Source organism: Protopterus annectens, chromosome 5.part0 (assembly GCF_019279795.1).
Source record: "Protopterus annectens isolate FY-2018-M chromosome 5.part0, PAN1.0, whole genome shotgun sequence".
Classification (NCBI taxonomy): Eukaryota; Metazoa; Chordata; order Ceratodontiformes; family Protopteridae; genus Protopterus; species Protopterus annectens.
In genome coordinates, this window is record NC_056735.1 from 15,879,655 (window position 1) to 15,898,574 (window position 18,920).

Below are 18,920 nucleotides of genomic sequence, written 5' to 3' on the forward strand. Positions count from 1 at the left end.
ATGCCTTGGGTGTGAGCAGCAGGCAGGTAGACAGATATCCTCAAAACATGTAATCAAATTATTCCCACTTCAGGGTAACTGCAAATGAGCATCAGAACCTAAACAAACACCATCATTTGTCAAGCTTTACAGTTCAGCACCTCACACATTTCAGTTACAACTTTTAACAGCCTCCTCACCCAAAAAGAAGTGTGTGTTTGTTGAGGACTTATGGCACACAAAACAATGCTTCAATTGTACACACACAAACAAATTAAAATGGCAGATATGTACTGCTTAGCTCAGCTAATATGCCCACTTAGCTATCAGATAAGCTGCAGATTCAGCTAAATCAGCATTTCTCATAAGAACTGCCTTCTGATTATTCCATCCATTACTGAATTCAGTCATGGATTATGAAACTACAACCTGTCCATGAAGGCTAAATATAACTACACAACATCTTTTTTGTACGGAAAAAATATTAATTTCTCCTGAGCTGCCTGCCTTGAATTTTAAACACTGTTGGCTTATTCCCAAGCATCTGAACTTCTGAAATATGGAACCAAACCTGGTGTCTCTGTGTATTCTCTCAAAGTGCATAAACATTTATGCCATATCATCCCTTTATTTAATTACACATAATAAGCTCTTATAACCAGTCTCTGTATGGTGTATTGTGAACATCCTGTGACATTTTTCTTGCCCTTTTCTGGAAAATGAAGGCTGCACAAATACAGGCAGTTCTGTAGCAGGAATAATTTTTCCTGGTGTATTCCAGTATTGCACTGGTTCTCTTACACTTTTTCCTTATTTCATATCACCAGACAGTACTATCCCTAGGTCCCATTCTACCTCTACTATTGTTACTGTTCCCTCTCCAAAGGTGTACCCATTTTCTGGATTACCACTCGCATCTGTGCATCATTTTTCATTTCTCTCCAAACTTATGTTCCTCCAGTTTTGCTGAAACCCTTTCTTTCTTTCTACATCTTCTTCTATTAACCTTATTGCATATGTTTGTGATATCAGCAGAAAATCACTCCCTCTTCATTTGGCCCTTCTACAATATCACTTGCATTTTTAGTTACAAATGGTGTCCCAGGTCGGTACTCTACTTTGTAACATTCTTTCACCTCACTGAATTTGATTTACAGTTACCCTTTATGACCTTTTGTCGGAGGAACATCTTGTACATTAAGCCATCGTACAACCCACTCTTAATTTGTTCATTAACCTTTTGTGCAGCACCATGCAAACTGCTTTGCTCAAGTCTTAAATATTAAAAGTCTACAATGTTTCTCATCTAATGTCCCAATTACCCAGTCAAAGAACTCTAATAAATTTGTTACACATGATCTTCTTGGCAGTTTACCGCAGAAAATTAAGTCGGCAAACTGCTCAATCTCTATCTGCCTACTGTGTGACTGAGCAAGTCATTTTACCAGATAATGTCATAAGTTACTGCCGAAAAAAAGGTTCTTGTGCCTAATGAGTTTACCTAGCTAACAAACAAGCAAGAAGAAGAAAAAAACTTAAATAAATTTGTACTGACACTTGGGACCACTGTTCCAAGAGCCTCCAAACATCCAGCTTCATTTACTTCAGCAATAATTTCATTATTTTTAAAAAGGTCAAACTGACAGCTCAGTCCTTTTGAACTTTAGTCCTACTGCCACTTGTGAGAACAGGAAGTACATTTGCCCTTTTCTGGTATTCAAAAACCTTCCTTTGCTTATCTGAGTTGTTAACAAAAGGTTAGTGGCACTAGCAATTCTTGTCTTTAGTTAAAAATAGTACCTTTCTTCCTTGATTTGCTACAAAAAGGTTAATTAGTGACATTACAGCTCTCAAACAATTCTACAGTGAATCCTATCAGATCATACTGTCTAATCTACCTTTACTATCTAGAGGTTTTTCACAACACTGTAAAGAAATATACATCCTTACCCTAAGCATATCTAATTGGTGGATATGACAACCTGCACCTTATTCTGTGAAAACTGAGCAAAAATATTAATTCAGTAGTCCTGTTTTTCATCATTTTTTCTGGGCCTTTCTTTCTCCCTTCTGCCTGCTATCCATCAAACTTTTAAGTCTTATAGAGGCCCATTTGCTCCCTATATATCTGTCAGGAGGACAGCCTATATGGACCTAGCATAATCCGAGCAGACATTATGGGGCACTTATGCTGGCATCCTGGCAATCAAAAGCTTTTCTGTTACAGCCCTAACCACCTCCTCCAAGGTGGCATCAAATAAACATTCATGACCGCAGGTGCTGCCTAATGCTCCCTCAGTCCATGCACAAGTGCTCATGAGGTAATGAATAAACCATTACTTTCCTAGGCACCCACAGTGCATGCCTTCCCCACACCGGCTCCTGTGTTTGGTGTCTGTGAAACCTTTAACTCACATCACAGGACAGGCAACTCCCATTTTTCCTGCTAGCCTGTCAGTCACCTGAGCCACTAATAGAACCTGGTTTGTAGTTATGGTTTTATCCCTCTAAGCTACATTATTCATCCTTTGTCTCTCACTGCTACAAAACGTTTCATCTCATTTCTGACTGAAATGGCTCTCTGTTCTTCATTCTGCAGCTTTACATTCCTAAATGGTATTCCTGTATTATTTGGATAAGTAGTATAATTTATTGTATTAGAAAAGTATATTGTATACGCACATATATATTTTTTCATTTTTTTCTTTACAGCCGGTCTTAATAGTAATTCTAGCAGTTCTTAAAATGCATATACATGCATTTTTTAGTATGAGTACGTGTCTTTAATTTTTTTAACTGGGTTTGGGTGTCACATGACTTTATTATTTAAGAAGGGTCTTTAAACATGGATTGCGTCTGATGAAGTTTTAATGGATTTAAAACGAAAGCGCTAACATCATATTAAAGCAGTTTGGATTTTATTGGCGGCTTTGCTTTGGTCCTTTTGGCTCGGCTTCGCTTTTGTGATTATTTAAACTGATCCCAAAAGCAGAGTGCTTGTATTTCTTTTGTGGCAAATTTGATGTGGGTTTAAAACAGAGACGGATTATGGTCAAATGGGAACCTGGGCAAGGTAAAGGAATGGGGTCCCCCAGCACATCCCCGCCCCCAAGCAGCCATTCCAGCATCCCACTACTTGACTATTTCTCCCCAGTTACCATCAACACTGTTCAAAACCTGACAGTGTTCATGCTATTTTGTTCTTTACTTCTGCAATGATTACATATATTTGGATTTAATTTAAAACTTTTATTTCAAATTTTATACACAAACACCATTAGACATTTTCTAAACAAAACAATACATTCTCACAATAAAAACAGACTTCGCATTAACAGTAAACTTCTCTGCCCTTGAAACTCACATTCATTAAAACCCACATTCAGTGAAAATGCATTTGGCCACTGGTGGATTAAGTTAGCTGTTGTCCACTAACCTACAGCATAACGTTAGTTTAAAAAATTCATGTTCCATGTTTCAAAAAATTGCAAGCTCTGCTCCAGTTTAAATGTGCGTGCATCACACTAAAGATGCATGCACAAATGCTATTAAGGACACACACTGAATGCGTCCTTAATGAAGAAATGTAACGCATGCAGAATGCGTTCTTAAAAAGTTTAAGTTTGTGGCCTCCCTCCCTGGCTAGTGGGTCCTACTCAACTGCCTTGGTTGCCCAGTGCTGGATCCCACTCTGGTTTAGGGTGTTTATTTATTATTTTGAATGGTATTGTGTTTTCAGGATTTTTAGGCGTTGACATTAGTAAGTTTCAGTGTTTTATGCATCACAATTTTGTTGCATCAGGATTATTAAATGTACTCATATATGTACAGTCTTAGTATGCATTTACTCATGTTAGTCTTTCTTCCTTACAATCTCATGCAAAGTAGCCTTTGTGCATTTATTTAGGTTAGACTATTTTATTCCTATTTCTACTCATAATAGGAACAAGAAATCAATTCCACTACCAAACCAGTAGCCATCAAATCATGAAGGAGCATCAAGAATATGCCACAGTGACTTAGTTGTATAGATACCCTGAACATCTGAATATTGGGTATATAAATTAAAGCTATAGCAGCCACACTTCAACAGCTGTTAAATTTTCCACCACATTTATCTAAATCTTTTGCAATTAGTAAAACTGCTAAGGGAATGCATTTTCTATTAGGTGTTAGGGACAGGAAAATTGTAGCAGAATCTTTTATGAACATTACATAAATCTCAGCTATACAAATGTGCTTTATACGTTCTGCTAACCCTTGCTGGTGCTGCTGGATGTGCTCCAAGGTTCTGACTAATATCTTTGTGGGCATCCTCATAGGTATCAAAGTGGTACAACTGTCACTTTGACTCTTGGAGCCGTATTATGATTATTATTAGATGAGGAAGGATTCCCTGTAAGTTAATTAAGCATTCTCCCATCTAGATTAAAATGTCTACACTGGATGTATCTGCTAGTGGTGAACTCAAAGACTATGAGGAAGTATCCTCAAATGCAAAACCTACAAAAGGAGAAAAGGATTTGGGTCACGTAGAAATCTTTCTCATCATCAAATCAGAAGGGCAAAATGCTTCTCTTTCTTATCTTAGGGATTATCATTGCTACTAACAAAGGTTTACATCTTTCATTTCTAAACATAGATGGATGTCAGTCCAGGGATCCTTGTTGCAGTCTTAAAGATTCATGGACTATGTTAAAATATCCCCTGAAAAATACATTATAGTCAAAAATTGAAAGGCACAGAATGTAGACAAATTTAGATGAAAGCAGGGTGGGTAAATCTTCTTTAAACTCCCTTGCGAATGCTAGATTCATCCAACAAAAGGCATTCTGTATCCAGAGTAATCATTTCACCAGCAAAGATACTGAAGTAGGGATGTGCATCTGTGAATGTATGTCAAACTACCAAAAAATTAACATATCGAACACCAAGTGACTGAATACAAATCAAGGAATCACCAGCTTATTGGAAATTTCAAAATAAGTAAATAAAGAAAGGTTTTTTTGGACCCCCTGCATCCGCACCATCTGCTGATTATATATACTAACTCCAAGATACCAGTATACCTCAATCTTGCATAGAAAAAAGCTGTAAGGTGTGATAAGCAGACTTTCAATTAGCTGTACTGTATTTTTTCTATTCGACAAGTTAGCCTGTCAGTGAATTGTACGCCTTCCACACACACAAACACACACGTTTAGATATTATATATATATAAATATATATAATATAATGTGGAATACATGCATTTGGTCGCACGACCAAATGCCGAACTTCGGTTTTTCTGAACCAGAATGTCGAATTTCTAGGTGCAGAACAGTCGGAATGTCATAAAAAACTCCAAATTCAACATTCCCGACCACTCTACCACCTAAACAAGCGCTACCATGGGTCAAAAGGGGGGGGATGTTTTGCGTTTCGACATAATTGCATTCACAATTTTGCGAAGTCACTGCACTGCACATGTATACATATTGTGTAGCATTGATGTTTTGAAACAAACCTTTGATATTTTACATGGCAACCTGAGATCCCTGACTTTGAGAATCAGTCGGGAAGTGTTCTCTTTAAAAGTAACACCGGTGGACTTGCACTTTTTAAAATCTCTTTCTGCCTCCTTTGAAGATTCTGCTTTGTCAGTCCTAATAAGTATATCTCTGTTTCATGCCTTCTGTCAGCTTTCCTTATTTCCATTGTGTGTATAAGTGTCAAAAAAAAGAGGTAAATACTTTTATGTAGTATAGTTACAGAAATATATTTCACAAACACACTTTATGAAAATTTTACTTTTTTTATGCTGTCAAAAATGATGAAATGCTGAACTAGTGCAATCCACTGCACAAACAAAATGACTCCAACAATAGTAAAGAAGCTGCAGTACAGTACTGAGACAGAAAGAAGCAATGAAGATGCACGACACTGATTGCCTATATAAGCATGTCTGATGCACCTAAACAGATACCTTCCAGCATCTGTGATCATGGGAAAGAATGGCACAGATGATGAAAATGCAGTCAGAAAAAATGTGGATAGAAGGTGGGTAAACTCAAATGTTATGATTCTATGCCACAGAGACCCTCACTGAAGATGATCTGTATTTTACCATGTTACACACAGTAAACAACATGTAAAAATATATTTTGTCTGCAGCTGTATGTCAATAAACTGCGGGTAGTTAGCACAAAATAACTGAACACAGACTGCACTTAAGCATGCTGTAGGCCTGAAACAAAAGTTGCAAACTGCATTTCAGAATAATACAGATCGCCTACATTAAGCGAATGGTATTACTGCCTGAAGGGACTAGTACTTTTTTAAATTTCATTTTGGTTCCTTCACCTACCAGTGATCTGTCTGATTACCAATAGCTTGTCCACAGCAAGCCAATCACTGTGCCGTCATCTCACACACGCACACACACACAGTGATCAGGGGATTACATTCTAGCCTTTTCATGTCTGCTGCACAAAGCACTGCAGGAGGTGGTGTGTAACTCATACACCAACCAGATTGAACAAGGAGAAGATGACAGTTAGTTGCTTATCTGGAGCCTGGATTCACCAAATCACAAGTCATTACACCACAGGTACCAATATGATTCCATCATAGTCTATGTAGGTGTAAATGACCTGAGCTGTACCTCCCTGGTCTATATGAAGACAGACATTATGGAGCACTCAGAATGTATGTCACAAGATAGTATTCCCCTAACACTGAGCAGTATTTTACTATCACTGAAGATGATGACACAATATGAGCAAAAGATGATTATTTTAACAATCTGTCTTTCTGGTGCCATTCTAACGGGATCCAGTATTTGTCAGCATAGGAGGGCATAGTTAGCAGACCATGTTGCTTTGCCAAGGATGGTCTGTACCTTTCCCCTCCAGGCTTTCGAATACTTGCTATAACTTTATCCAGCCCGATAGTGTCCTTTTAGGCAATGCCAAACTGACAAACCTACCAACATTGCAAAATCAATTCAACTGAACCTCAAATTGTTACTGCTTAATGCCAGAAGCCTAAATAAAAATATTAAACTCCTTCCAAGCTCTCCTCACACTCGAGAATATAGACATCTGTGCAGTCACCAACACATGGTTTAAAGCGGCAGACAGTACCCCAGCAGTGCAAGGTTTCATTGCCTTCCATACTTTTGGACGAGTAGCTGCACAGACGAGGGCTAAAGGTGGTGTCTTGGCATACATCAATAACAAGCATACTTTTAGGTTAGTCAAACAGGCTGATGTGCTGGAATTTATCCACATGCAGATCATCACAGACAAAATCCCGTACCATATCCTAGCCAGCTATACATCACCCCCCCCCCCCCATCATGTCCCAAGCAACTTGGACCTACTGGAAACACTTACCTTCCAACCTAACATCCTACTCATAGTAGACTTTAATTACCCCTTTATACACTGCAAATCCTACATGTCCTCAGATCTACAGATAAAGAGATTGCTGGACTTGGTAAATACAAACACCACACCATTGACCAAATAGTGAATACATTCACTAGAGGCAACAACATACTCACAAATATGGGAGAATGCTGCACCCTCTCCCCAATGTCTCATCCTCCCTGGTAATGTCTGACCATAAAGCTGTCTCTTTTGAATCAAAATCAGTTCCATAAACCCCAGCAAAATCAGTAAAAGGAACTACTTCAAGACAAACTACTGGTTATTAAAGGACTGTTTGTCAAAATTCAATGCCCCTCCAAACCCTGAGAACACAGCAGCATACAATTAACTGCTCTCAGAGACTATGTATAACCATGCCAATGGTTGCATAGAGGCTGCTGTACCTACCAGATGTGAGCCTTCAACAAGAAACAAATTGTCCTGGTGGTATTCTAAATGAAACAGGGTATACAACAAAAGGGAACAAAAAGTTGTGGCAGACAAAAACTAAACAGGCAGCTAAGAGGGCTAATTCGGTCAAACAAAGTCAATTTTGAGGCAAAGATAGCCCCCCCCCCCCAATGTTAAAGATAACCATAAGGCCTCCTTCAGCTATGTCAGAAACTTCAAGGGCAGCACAAAGCAATATGCAAACTGGTGGTTAATGGTGGCACATTCAACAAGCCTGGCAATATAGCAAACCTGTTAGTGGACAACTTTACCCTCTCACCCCACAACCATCCCAATAAAATTACCCTCAAAACATAACCCCTCCAATTATAACAAGGGAATATGTACTGGCTGCACTCATTAAAGCCAACAACACTGCCTCAACAGACCTCGATAATATGCCAGGACCCCAGGAGCCAATATTTAAATATAGTCTTAAAACAGGCTTTGTGTCATGAGAATGGAGTCATCCCACTTCATAAAGGAGGACCTTCAACAGACCCGGGAAACTACAGACCCATTAGTCTGGTAAATCTTATTTGCAAAGTCATGGAAAGTATTATCATGTAAATTATCATAAAGAACATAGGAGACCTCCAGACACTGGATCCATCCCAGTTTGGCTGCTTACTGAACCTAGTGGACTTCTTTGAAAAGGTCACTAAAGCAATGGGTGAGGGGGGAATGGTGCATAATGCCTACCTAGATCTGGCTAAAGCATTTTATAAAATACCCCACTCAGGCATTGTCAACAAACTTATGCAACTAGGCAAAAATCCCTTTATAACACACTGAATAGCTAGCTGGCTCACATACAGGACCCAAGAGGTCAGGATTAGGGATGCCACCTCCACAAAGAGGCCAGTCACCAGCGGAGCCCTTCAGGGCTCTGTGCTGGGCCCACTCCTTTTTGGCATCTACTTCTCAGAGGTCAAAGTCCTCTGGCTGACCAAGTTCACAGATGATTGTAAACTGGGAGTAGTCACTGAATCCTCCCCAAGATGGGAACACACTTCAGGAAGGTCTAACACAGACAAACACCTGGTGCTAAAGCCATGGCTTAAATCTCAATGCCAAAAATGCACTACAGTACCTTTTGGGAAGTCAGCCACTGCAGGTAACTAAGTCATCAATAAAACATCCCTAAAAATTGATTCACTAGTCAGGGATATGGGTACTCACGTAGATAGTAATTTAGCCTTACACCAACAAGAAAACCCTTCTATGTTACTCAAATTATAAGTCAGAGCATAGCATTTAGGTCCAGAGAGGTCACTGTAACATAGCAATCGGCCCTCATCAGACCCATTGTAGAGTATAATACCCCCTTTAGTATGTACTTGACCAGACACATGAAGCAACTGGAACATAGACAACGTTTCCTTCAAAAGAATACAGGGAGCAAATATAATGTCCCATAATGATTGATTCAAAGCCTTGTCTCTTTATTCAGTATCATACAGACTTCTGAAAGGTGATCTTTGCCTGGCATACAAATCATCCCTGTACCCTGTTTTGATGAACCTTTTGCAAATACACAAAACAAACAGCATCAGAACTACAATATCAAAATACTTACATTGTGCTTGTACACTAAAAAGGCATGTTGGTGAGGCAGATATGCTTCTCAGAGAATTCCTATTAATCTCCGTGAAGCATAGTTCCTCCCTAACCCTATTTAAGAGCAACTTGTTCCAATGGATGGGTAATAAGAAATTTACCACTGATATGGCACATATGTTTGTGATGGACAAAGGCAGTCAGTAGATCACCAAATATAAATCAAATTAACAGATCACATTTGGGTTGCATGGCTAGGCTTATAAGAGCCCTAGCAGTCATTAGCCCAGTATATACCTGTGAACCTATAAACATGGGGATGACACTACCTTTCATAAGTGATGCAGCCCATCAAGCAGACAGTTCCTGCCTTGTCTCTGACCACCACAGGCAATTCAATAAAGAGTGTTGTGTCCTTAAACATATGTCATACCCATTCCCATGAAAAGCAAACATATTGTGTTTCTTCATTCCTTTCCCTCTTCAGCCAGCTCCTCCAGCACCTAGGCAGCTAATTAAACCCAGGTCAGCAGTGTCATGGTCAGGGCTCCTTCCTCTTGCTGTCACTGCAAAGGAGCAAGTATGTGAATAATAAATAAAGAGCAGGGACTGAATTCTAATGAGCTACAGTTATTAAATAAACAGTGAACATTGCAGGCAATATGCAGTGTGTGTGAATGGCAGGTCTGCAGGATGCAGAGAGTACCAGCAGAGCATGGACTGAATTTAAATGAACTACAACTATTAAAAAGTGAATACTGCAGTCAACATGCAGTGTGTGAGAATGACAGTTCTGCACGATGCACAGAGTAGCAACAGAGCAAAGACTGAATTCAAATTACACGAACAGTAAAAAGTCCACAGAAAAATTCTGAATAAATTCTGAAAGGAACTAGAAAAATCATACTTCTCTAGAAACGATTGATCACCTCAACATCCATAATATTCCTTCTCACCAGAGCATTTTTGGAATGACCCACAACATGGCTATTGGTAGATCTACTAATGTTTTAAACAAGGGTCAGACAGCTAATGTGTACAGCTTGTGAAAATGGTAAATCCCACATTGTTTCTTGAAGGGTTGGGAATGTTGGGTCTTCAGCATGACATAGTCAAATTAGTTTTATCTAATATAAAAATATTTGTTAAAAGTAATATCAGAAAAAAATCAAGGACACCTTGGAAAAAAATATGAAGAAAACTCAAGTGTCAGCAAGTGCATCTGGGATGTAGCCTGGAAGACTCGGTTTAAACACGGATCAACAGAGGAAAGTGGGCCTAGAATGTCAGATTATACTTATAATAATTAAAAAGCCTGTGGTACGTTCTGACACCCTAACTGTAGAAGGATGAGATGTTTGTTCCAGTACTGATTACTAGGATTGCACTAGAGATCTCAGACAGCCTACTGGAGAAGGGAGAAGCAATGACCAATTCTCCACCTAGTATCTCTAAACAGCAGGTCTTAACTGCTCTCCCCAAGGCCAAAAACACAGCCTCTATGGGACCTGATAACATCCCAGGCTGCATTCTCAATGGTTTAAAACAGGAGTTAGCAACACCATTGGGTACTCTCTTCAACCACAGCCTAAGTACTGGTTTTGTCCCTGTTGAATGGAAAACATCTAACGTCATCCCCTTGCACGGGGGGGGGGGGGGGGTGCATCTACTGACCTTGGGAACTATAGACAGCCTAACCAGCCTTATCCGCAACGCCATAGAGAGAATCATCACGGACCTTTCTAACAAGGATATAGGAGACCTTCAAACACTTGACCCGACCCAGTTTGGTTTTGTTAAAGGGAGATCCTGCCTGTTGAATCTGGTGGACTTCTTAGAGACTGTCACCAAAACCCTGGATGAAGGCAAATCTGTGTATATGGCCTACCTAAACTTGGCCAAGGTCTTTGACACAATCCCTGACTCAGGCATCACTGAAAAACTCACCAAGCTGGGGGTCAACCCATATACTGTTAAGGTGGGTTGCAAACTGGCTCACTGACAGAACACAAAAATCAAAACAGGGGACTCCACCTCCACCAGCAGACCCATTACCAATGGTATTCCATGGGGATTGGTGCTGGGTGCCCTACTGTTTGGAATCTACTTCTTAGAAGTACATGCAAAAACAAAAGGTCTGGGGCTAAAAAAGGAAACTCGAGGCATCTTTAGATGCAGAATAATTTAGAGGTTGGGGGAAGCAAGGTGAGACTTGTAATTACTTGTACTTGCAGTATGCACCACAGCATTATACAAAGCCCAAGAAAGGTATCTGAAACTCTAAAGAATGAAATTTTAAATACACCTGATGCAGATAACTGATCGTGTAACCCAGACACAGATGTTCAGACATCATTTAGGTCCCAAGTTACCATACAACTTCCCTAGGGGATAAAAGGTATCTGCCTCTGAAAACTGGAACTTCCACAAAAGCAAAAAAAGGATTCTGTCTTCTTGCTGATATCCAAAATGTAAAACCTTGTCCTTTTAAATAAACAAGCAAGCAGAATTCTGTGCACATATTGGATGCTGTTAATGTGACTCATGCTTCAGGATGTTTGAATATTGATGCAGATACATATGGTACAGATGGGTCTACTTTTAAAGCTCGAGATTTCAAAACTTTGACTTTCTTATGGTTGAGACCATAAGATCGAAGTTTTGAAACTTCGAAAAAAATTTTTTTAGGCTTTTACAGGGGGACAAGCCTCCCTGCACCCCCCACAACCCCTGCTAATTAAATATACCAACTCCAAGATCGCACTAGAGAGGACAATAGCAAATTTCCTGTTCCATGCTGTATGGCGATCTCCATTTAAACCGTTCAGAGTTTCAAAACTTCAATCTTATTGTCTCAACCATAAGAAATTCAAAATTTTTAAACTCTGATCTTTAAAAGTAGACCCAGTACAGACACATAAATATGGCCAGTGAGATTACACTACTTTTTGTGCAATGATGCAAAGCGTTATTACACCTATTAAAAGTATTTGAATGTAAGGAGACATTTCAGTTGTCAATCATAACAGCAGTACCCTAACTTGAGCCATAAATGAGTATAAAGGAGTAGATGGAGGTTCTGACCTTCTCATATGCTGGACATGACTGACACTGCATTCTCTACACATATATCCACTTTAATCTAGGTGGCTCTGCCAAGTCATGCCTGGCATTATATTAAGTCTCATGACCAGAAAGATGTTGAACTGGACATTAAGCTGTGGCTAGCCTGCACTTTGTCTGCAAACATTGACTGTGGAGACTAAGTGCGTGCAAGTGTTACAGTTTTATGAATGCACATAATTTCCATATACACAGTAGTACAGAGGACGCTGCCAGTGGTACTCTTCAGCTGAGACAGGGTCTGTGAATGTTACAGGGTTGTTTTTAAGCACTGCCTGTGGTTAGAATGGGATACGAGTCACTTCCCAGAGCAGAGAGAGACAGATGCACATGAGAAGAGGAGGAGAAAATGCATACTAGACTCTCCTGGACAAACAGATGGGCCTCATTATTAGAGAGCTAAAGGGTCTGGCTTGAGAACAAAAAGTTTGAAGTTTTGCATTTTCTGTTTTTTGCAAAGAGCTCTACATCTGTCAAACCCCATTCCTTCAAGCACATTCAGAATAGCTCTGAGTCTCCATCAATTGCTGAGATAAGCAATGGAGTTCATGGAGCTGGTGGATATTCCCTATGATGTAAGCTGACAGAAGGTCCTGTTCCTCAGGATCCACTGCCAGACCTTGCTCATCTTGGCAAATAAGGATCATGATGTAGCCCCCACTCCTTGCTTAATTAGGTAATACATTAGGATATTTTATAAGTGACAAGAACACAATGTTCTTTTGTTTGTGCCAGTGATGTTATGACAATGGCAAAATGAGCATGACTGTTTCTTCTTCTGTGAAAAATAATGTCTTCTTATTTTGTTGGAGGCAGTCCCAGACTGCTCTGTTTCTTTGCTATACGGGAGTTTAGGTGAAAGACTTAAAACAAATAGAATTATATGGTCAGTGCTCAGACCCCAATAACATACATAAGAGGTATTGATTATAATGAGCAAGTTTAACATCAAAAGAACCTTTAAAAATGTTTTGGTCATTTTACTATATATTCTAAATGGTGGACCATTCAATCATTCTTCAAAAAACCCACTTAATCCAGTTCAGAGTCCAAGTAGAACAGTCTATCCCAACGGACTAGGCACAAGGGAGTTAAATTAATGCTGAATGAGGTGGGAACCCATTGGCTTATACATTCACAGGCAATTTGGAAGACTGCATATTCATCTATGTAATGCTACTGAAATGTCGGGAGATGAGAGGAAAATGGAAAACATTACAAATACCCAAGTAGGCAGCCTGGCTGTGTGGTACAGAGGAGAGTTCTTAACTGTGACAAGGTATTGATTAGCAGCCTCTGCATTGCAAAAACCAAGAAAGGCGTGGGAGGTGTAAAGGGGTGTGGCCCACTTCCCTCTCCGGGGAAAGGTGGAGTTTGAATGCCCGTGGGGTAATTCCCTGGTAGAGACTAGGAAACTTGCCACATGTGCCTGGGGGGGGGGGGTACAGCATGGTAGCTTGGAGTTAACACCCCTTGTGAAGGTGACATGCAGCCTTCACTGTCAGCCCACTGCTTGGCCTCTATACCTTGTCAGGTGCATGCATTAGGACTGGAGAAACTAAGTAGAAAACTTCAAACCATCTTCATGGCCTGCAGAATCATGGCCCCTCACAGTCGACCCCTCACCCAAGTGATGGAGAATGAAGGGACTGAAAGGCCATGGAGGGGGCTATCATTGACAGACACCAGGAGAAAAAAAGTGTCAAAAAAAAAGAAAGAAAGAAAAGGAAAAAAATACAGACACAAAGGATACACAAGATCTGCACAGAAAACAACTCTGCCAAGAATCAAACTGGGTAACGAGCACTGTGTGGCAGCAATAATAACTGTAATACCACTGTGCCTCCTGCCGGGGGAAATTCTGAATAGCAAAATTAAAAAAAAAATCCAGTAGAGTAAATATGGGCCACCAGCTCAAATTTAAAAATAACCTGTGAACTACTAGTGAGCTGCCCAGCTTAGCAGGAAATGAGAGAGGAGGGAGAGGGCTAGCCTTCCTCATCAATGTGAATATTCAAATGTGGCTGAAGAGTGTGACATGCCAAAGAGAAGAGGAAAATCCCTAAGAAATCTGTATCAAACAATGGCTCACAGTGGATTAAAGATGGTTCTTTTAAATATTTATTCCTGACTTGGGCAGCCTGAAGATGACACACATTTCCTGAACCTCCATTCTAACTTTATACTTAATCTTCCATCCTTATCAGAAAGAGTAGGACTAGAATTAATAAGTGTTTAGCAGCAGAAGTATTAACTGAAGCTACAGTTGCTGGATCAGGTTAAGGTTTTTGAAGAATGCATAAAAATGTAAAAGTTTGAGAAAATTCATGCATCACATTTGCCATTTTTAGGGGCAGCTGGCTGAATTGCTGGGGAAAATTGCAGGCAGTAACATGCACATCCACCAAAGCTGACAGAACTGGAGGAATAGGCTAGTTCTTGAAAGTCTTTCTGTAACAGCTCATAGTATTTTATGAGGTACTGAGAAACTTCCGTGTTTGCCACAGGTGGGTCACTCTGCTTTGGTTAACTGCTAGTCTGCTGTGACTGCAATGGCTGTTTTGTTTAAATTTCTTTTTCTGGATGGAAGAGAAAGAGACCCCCCCCACACACACACACACACAGGGAGAGTCAAAAACTGGGCTCTCCTCAGAGTCTGAATCAGAAATCTGAGAACAAAAGCCAGTTTCTTTCCCTTCATCATCCTGTCCAGATTCAGAATATTGATCATCTTCAGGAAAAGAAAAATCCCTCTTTCATTTACCAGAAACTACTGTATAAGTAGGATCAATAGCCTGAATTAAATCCTGGGCCTGACCTAGTAAACTACTCCTGTCTAAGGATATTTGAGAAGTACATACATGCTTAGTTTTTCTGTTTATCTTTCACTGGAAAAATGGGACCTGCGTAGGATGTGGCTAACTCCTGGTATATAGTGGCTGTAGGTGTTACACCAGAGGATCTTGAGGTAAAGTACAACTAATGGCCACAGCAGAGTCAAACACCTGTGGCTGAGGCAAGCCGCCAGCCTGCTGTGATGGCAAAGGCTGTTTGCATAACTTGTTCTTTTTGTGACTGGAAGAAAGACTGATCATATGACAGACAGAGTGTTCCATATTCAAACCAAAATGGTGCCTCTTTCCTGACAAAAACGAGCAGCAAATGATGGTAAAAATTAGAAGTTTTTAAAAGTCACTATTTTCTTTGACAAACTCAGTAAAAAGCAGTTTAAAACACTTTGCCAGCCTCACAAAGTAAAATAAACACAATTTCTAAAAAAAAAAAAAATCCTGTTTTTCAGTTACTTTAAACATCTTTTAAACTGACAGAACAAAGAACACTCCTGTTTAAAAGTACAGTACAATCTTGTGACAGTCCCTTAAACACAAATTCCTAGCTTTAAACTAACTTTCCTGAAGATGAAAGTATTAATAATAAGCAAACATTATTAAATGACAGTTTTTTTCCCCAAAGGGAACTTATCTACCCAGCAAAGGAACACAGCACAAGTTGACCATCAATCCTCAAAAAGCCTCAGAGGAATGTACTCTTCAGTGGCAGTAAAGCTCTTATGGGCTTGGCATCCGAACTTGTCTTTTAGTCAAGCTCAGCTTGAGCTGATCAGTGTGATGAACATTCAGGCGGTAATTAATGAGTTCAGTTAAGTAACTGTACAAATGCAACACTTTGATTTCCGGCAAGGAAAACTGAATAAAATTAGCAAATATTGTTTAAATACCACTATAAAAGGCAGAAATCAACAAGTGGCAGTAACTGTATGAGAAATAACATGCTTTACTGATTCCTGGCTTTAAAATGAGGTCAAAATGCCACTTTTTAGCTTTTCTAACATATGTGCAGTGGTATCAGTTCTCTGAAGTCTTGTAACAAAGACATCAAAATCAAGCAAGCCTCAGTCATTGCAATACAGCTGGGGTACAAATTTAAACAAACCAATGAAAGAACAGCTTTTGGTTCCATGCAATAAACAGCAACTTATCCTCTCCCACACAATAACTACCACTGCCTCTCAGACTGCCCACACATTTAGCTAAAATATTGCTATAACGATAACCCCACACACTTGGCTAAAACTTTGCTGTAACAATAACCAAGTTATAAATGGTAACAATGGAGGGAAAACAGCAGATATAGCAATGGGAAACACAAACATTAATGAATTCAGTCAGTTGAATGTACAACACAAACAAAACACTTAAAATAAAATGAAATACAATGAGAAAAACTCGTTCACATACTACTAATATAGCAGAAACCGATACAGAAGGAAAAGAGTAGATTTAGCACAGGTACACAACACAGTAATTAATGCATTCAGTCAGGTTATTACACAAACATACTTCAATCTCCAACACAGAAAATAAAATAAAATGAGCAAAACCTTAATAAAAAAAAAATGGGAGAAATTAACAGGTGGCAATAAATGCAGGAGAAACAAACTACTTTCCTGATTTCTGTTTTTAAAATGAGGTCAAAATGCCACCTTTAGTGTTTCTCGTATGTCTGTATTAATATCAGTTCTCTAAAGTCTTGCAGCAAAGACTTCACAGGGTCTAAGTTGAAGCTAACCAAGCAGTGGTCAGACTACGAAACTGATTCTAACACCAAGTCAGTGGTAAGCATCTCTACATGGTACATCAAATGCAATGAATTGCCTTTATAGTGGAATTTAGAGACAACAGCCTGAACAAAAGATAAACCTTTACATATTCCTAATAAACTCTCTGTTGACAACTTAGATTTTACAGCCAGTGAAAATTAACCAGTTTGCACACAAAACTGATGAGGAAGTCAGTCAACTCTTGTATTAATTCCTTCACATTAATTAAGTGGTAGGTGGCAAATGAGAAAAATGGTGTGTGTGTGTGTGTGTGTGTGTGTGTATATATATATATATATATATATATATATATATATATATATACATATATATATATATATATATATATATATATATATATATATACACACACACAAATACATACACACATTTTTTACCTGCACCCATAATGTACTCAGTGGTGTGGATAGCCCCGCTAAAAGATCTGGCCTAGTAGAAAGTCAGCTTTAAATCCAACTGCCACCTCCTACAATCCTATCACACTCAGGGAGCTAACTATTGGATAACAGCTGAGGAACAGGACCAGTACATTCTCCTGAGAGTCACCAGTTGCAGGTGTTAAAGTGCTAGGGCATTTCACCATATAGAACTCTGGATGCATGTGTCTCCAATGTTCATTTTATTGCAGACAGACCTCATGTTTGAAAACAACTTTCTATATGGGAATAACACAGTATATATATATATGTGTGTGTTTTATTGTTGCCCCATTTTCTCCATGACTATCAAGCCTTTCTCCCCAAATGGTCCATATGTTCCACCCACCCCCATGCAGCCCACCCTAGGTACCAAGAGAGAGAAGGAAGAGCCAGGCATCATGGTTCTCTTTCAACATTGGTTAGGATACATATTTTTTCTACATACTCCTCTAACACCTCACCCTGTTGGCCAGAATATGCACTTTGGACTCCATGTTAAATGCATGCTCTCACATATCTGCAATTCCAGCTAGAGAGTATGCACACGCCTTGATAGGCTCATTCTTCTCATAGTCAGCCGTTGCAAGTGCTGAAATGCTAAGGCATTTTCCCGGGTGAAATTCTTTGATGTGGAACTGCTGACACCTTCCTCCCATGGATAGCAAGTTGGTATCAGCTGCTTATTCCCACCTCTCCCTGGCAGGCTCCTCCAGCTTCCAGGCTACTAGTCAAAGCCAGGTTATCTAGGACACAGTCATGGCCAAAACCACTTAACTGCTAAGCCTGTGACACTTGCACATTATATTACTGTACATATATAGTAACTGCCAGGCAAGCTGTTGCTGAGTTGAGGACATGGAATCAGCAGGTACCAGGGTAGTAGAAAAACAAGCAAGTAAGAGGAATTTTATGTTAGTCTTTGTCTGCTGAATGGCCACAGTTGTTGCATTAATGAATGAATGAATGAATGAAGAAAATTAATTCAGAACAAAATAATTGCCACACTGCAACCTAGTGGCCTTGCTGAAAATGCTTTGACAGTAAAACTAAAAATTTCTGAAAACAAATGCACCAAAATAAAACATTACTTACTGTTTGTAAGACTTGAAAATTTTCACTGCTAGATGCTGGATCTAAGTCTGGATCAACCCCAACCCTAGGGCAGAAAATGAGAAGAAAAAAGTTTTGAGTAAACTAAACGTCAACATGTTCATTTAGTATTTCTCTTCTGCTGTACATCCTCTAAGCTTAGTGTTTTTCTCAGACAACTGTATCCATCCACTTTCTTTAAATATAAAGAACAGTATACTGAGAGCCCTGCTCAACAGACGCAAG

The 18,920-nt window shown here is 39.4% G+C and overlaps 1 protein-coding gene across 3 annotated transcripts in view; it reads right to left on the bottom strand.

The window, feature by feature from the left end:
• Positions 1–18,920, bottom strand: part of SLC9A7 (solute carrier family 9 member A7) — a 3,436,621-nt gene that overhangs the window by 1,045,046 nt on the left and 2,372,655 nt on the right. For all 3 annotated transcript variants that reach the window (XM_044072073.1, XM_044072072.1, XM_044072071.1), the window contains one exon: positions 18,678–18,741. In XM_044072073.1, coding sequence (XP_043928008.1) covers positions 18,678–18,741 — 64 coding nt within the window. The remainder of the gene's footprint in view (positions 1–18,677; positions 18,742–18,920) is intronic.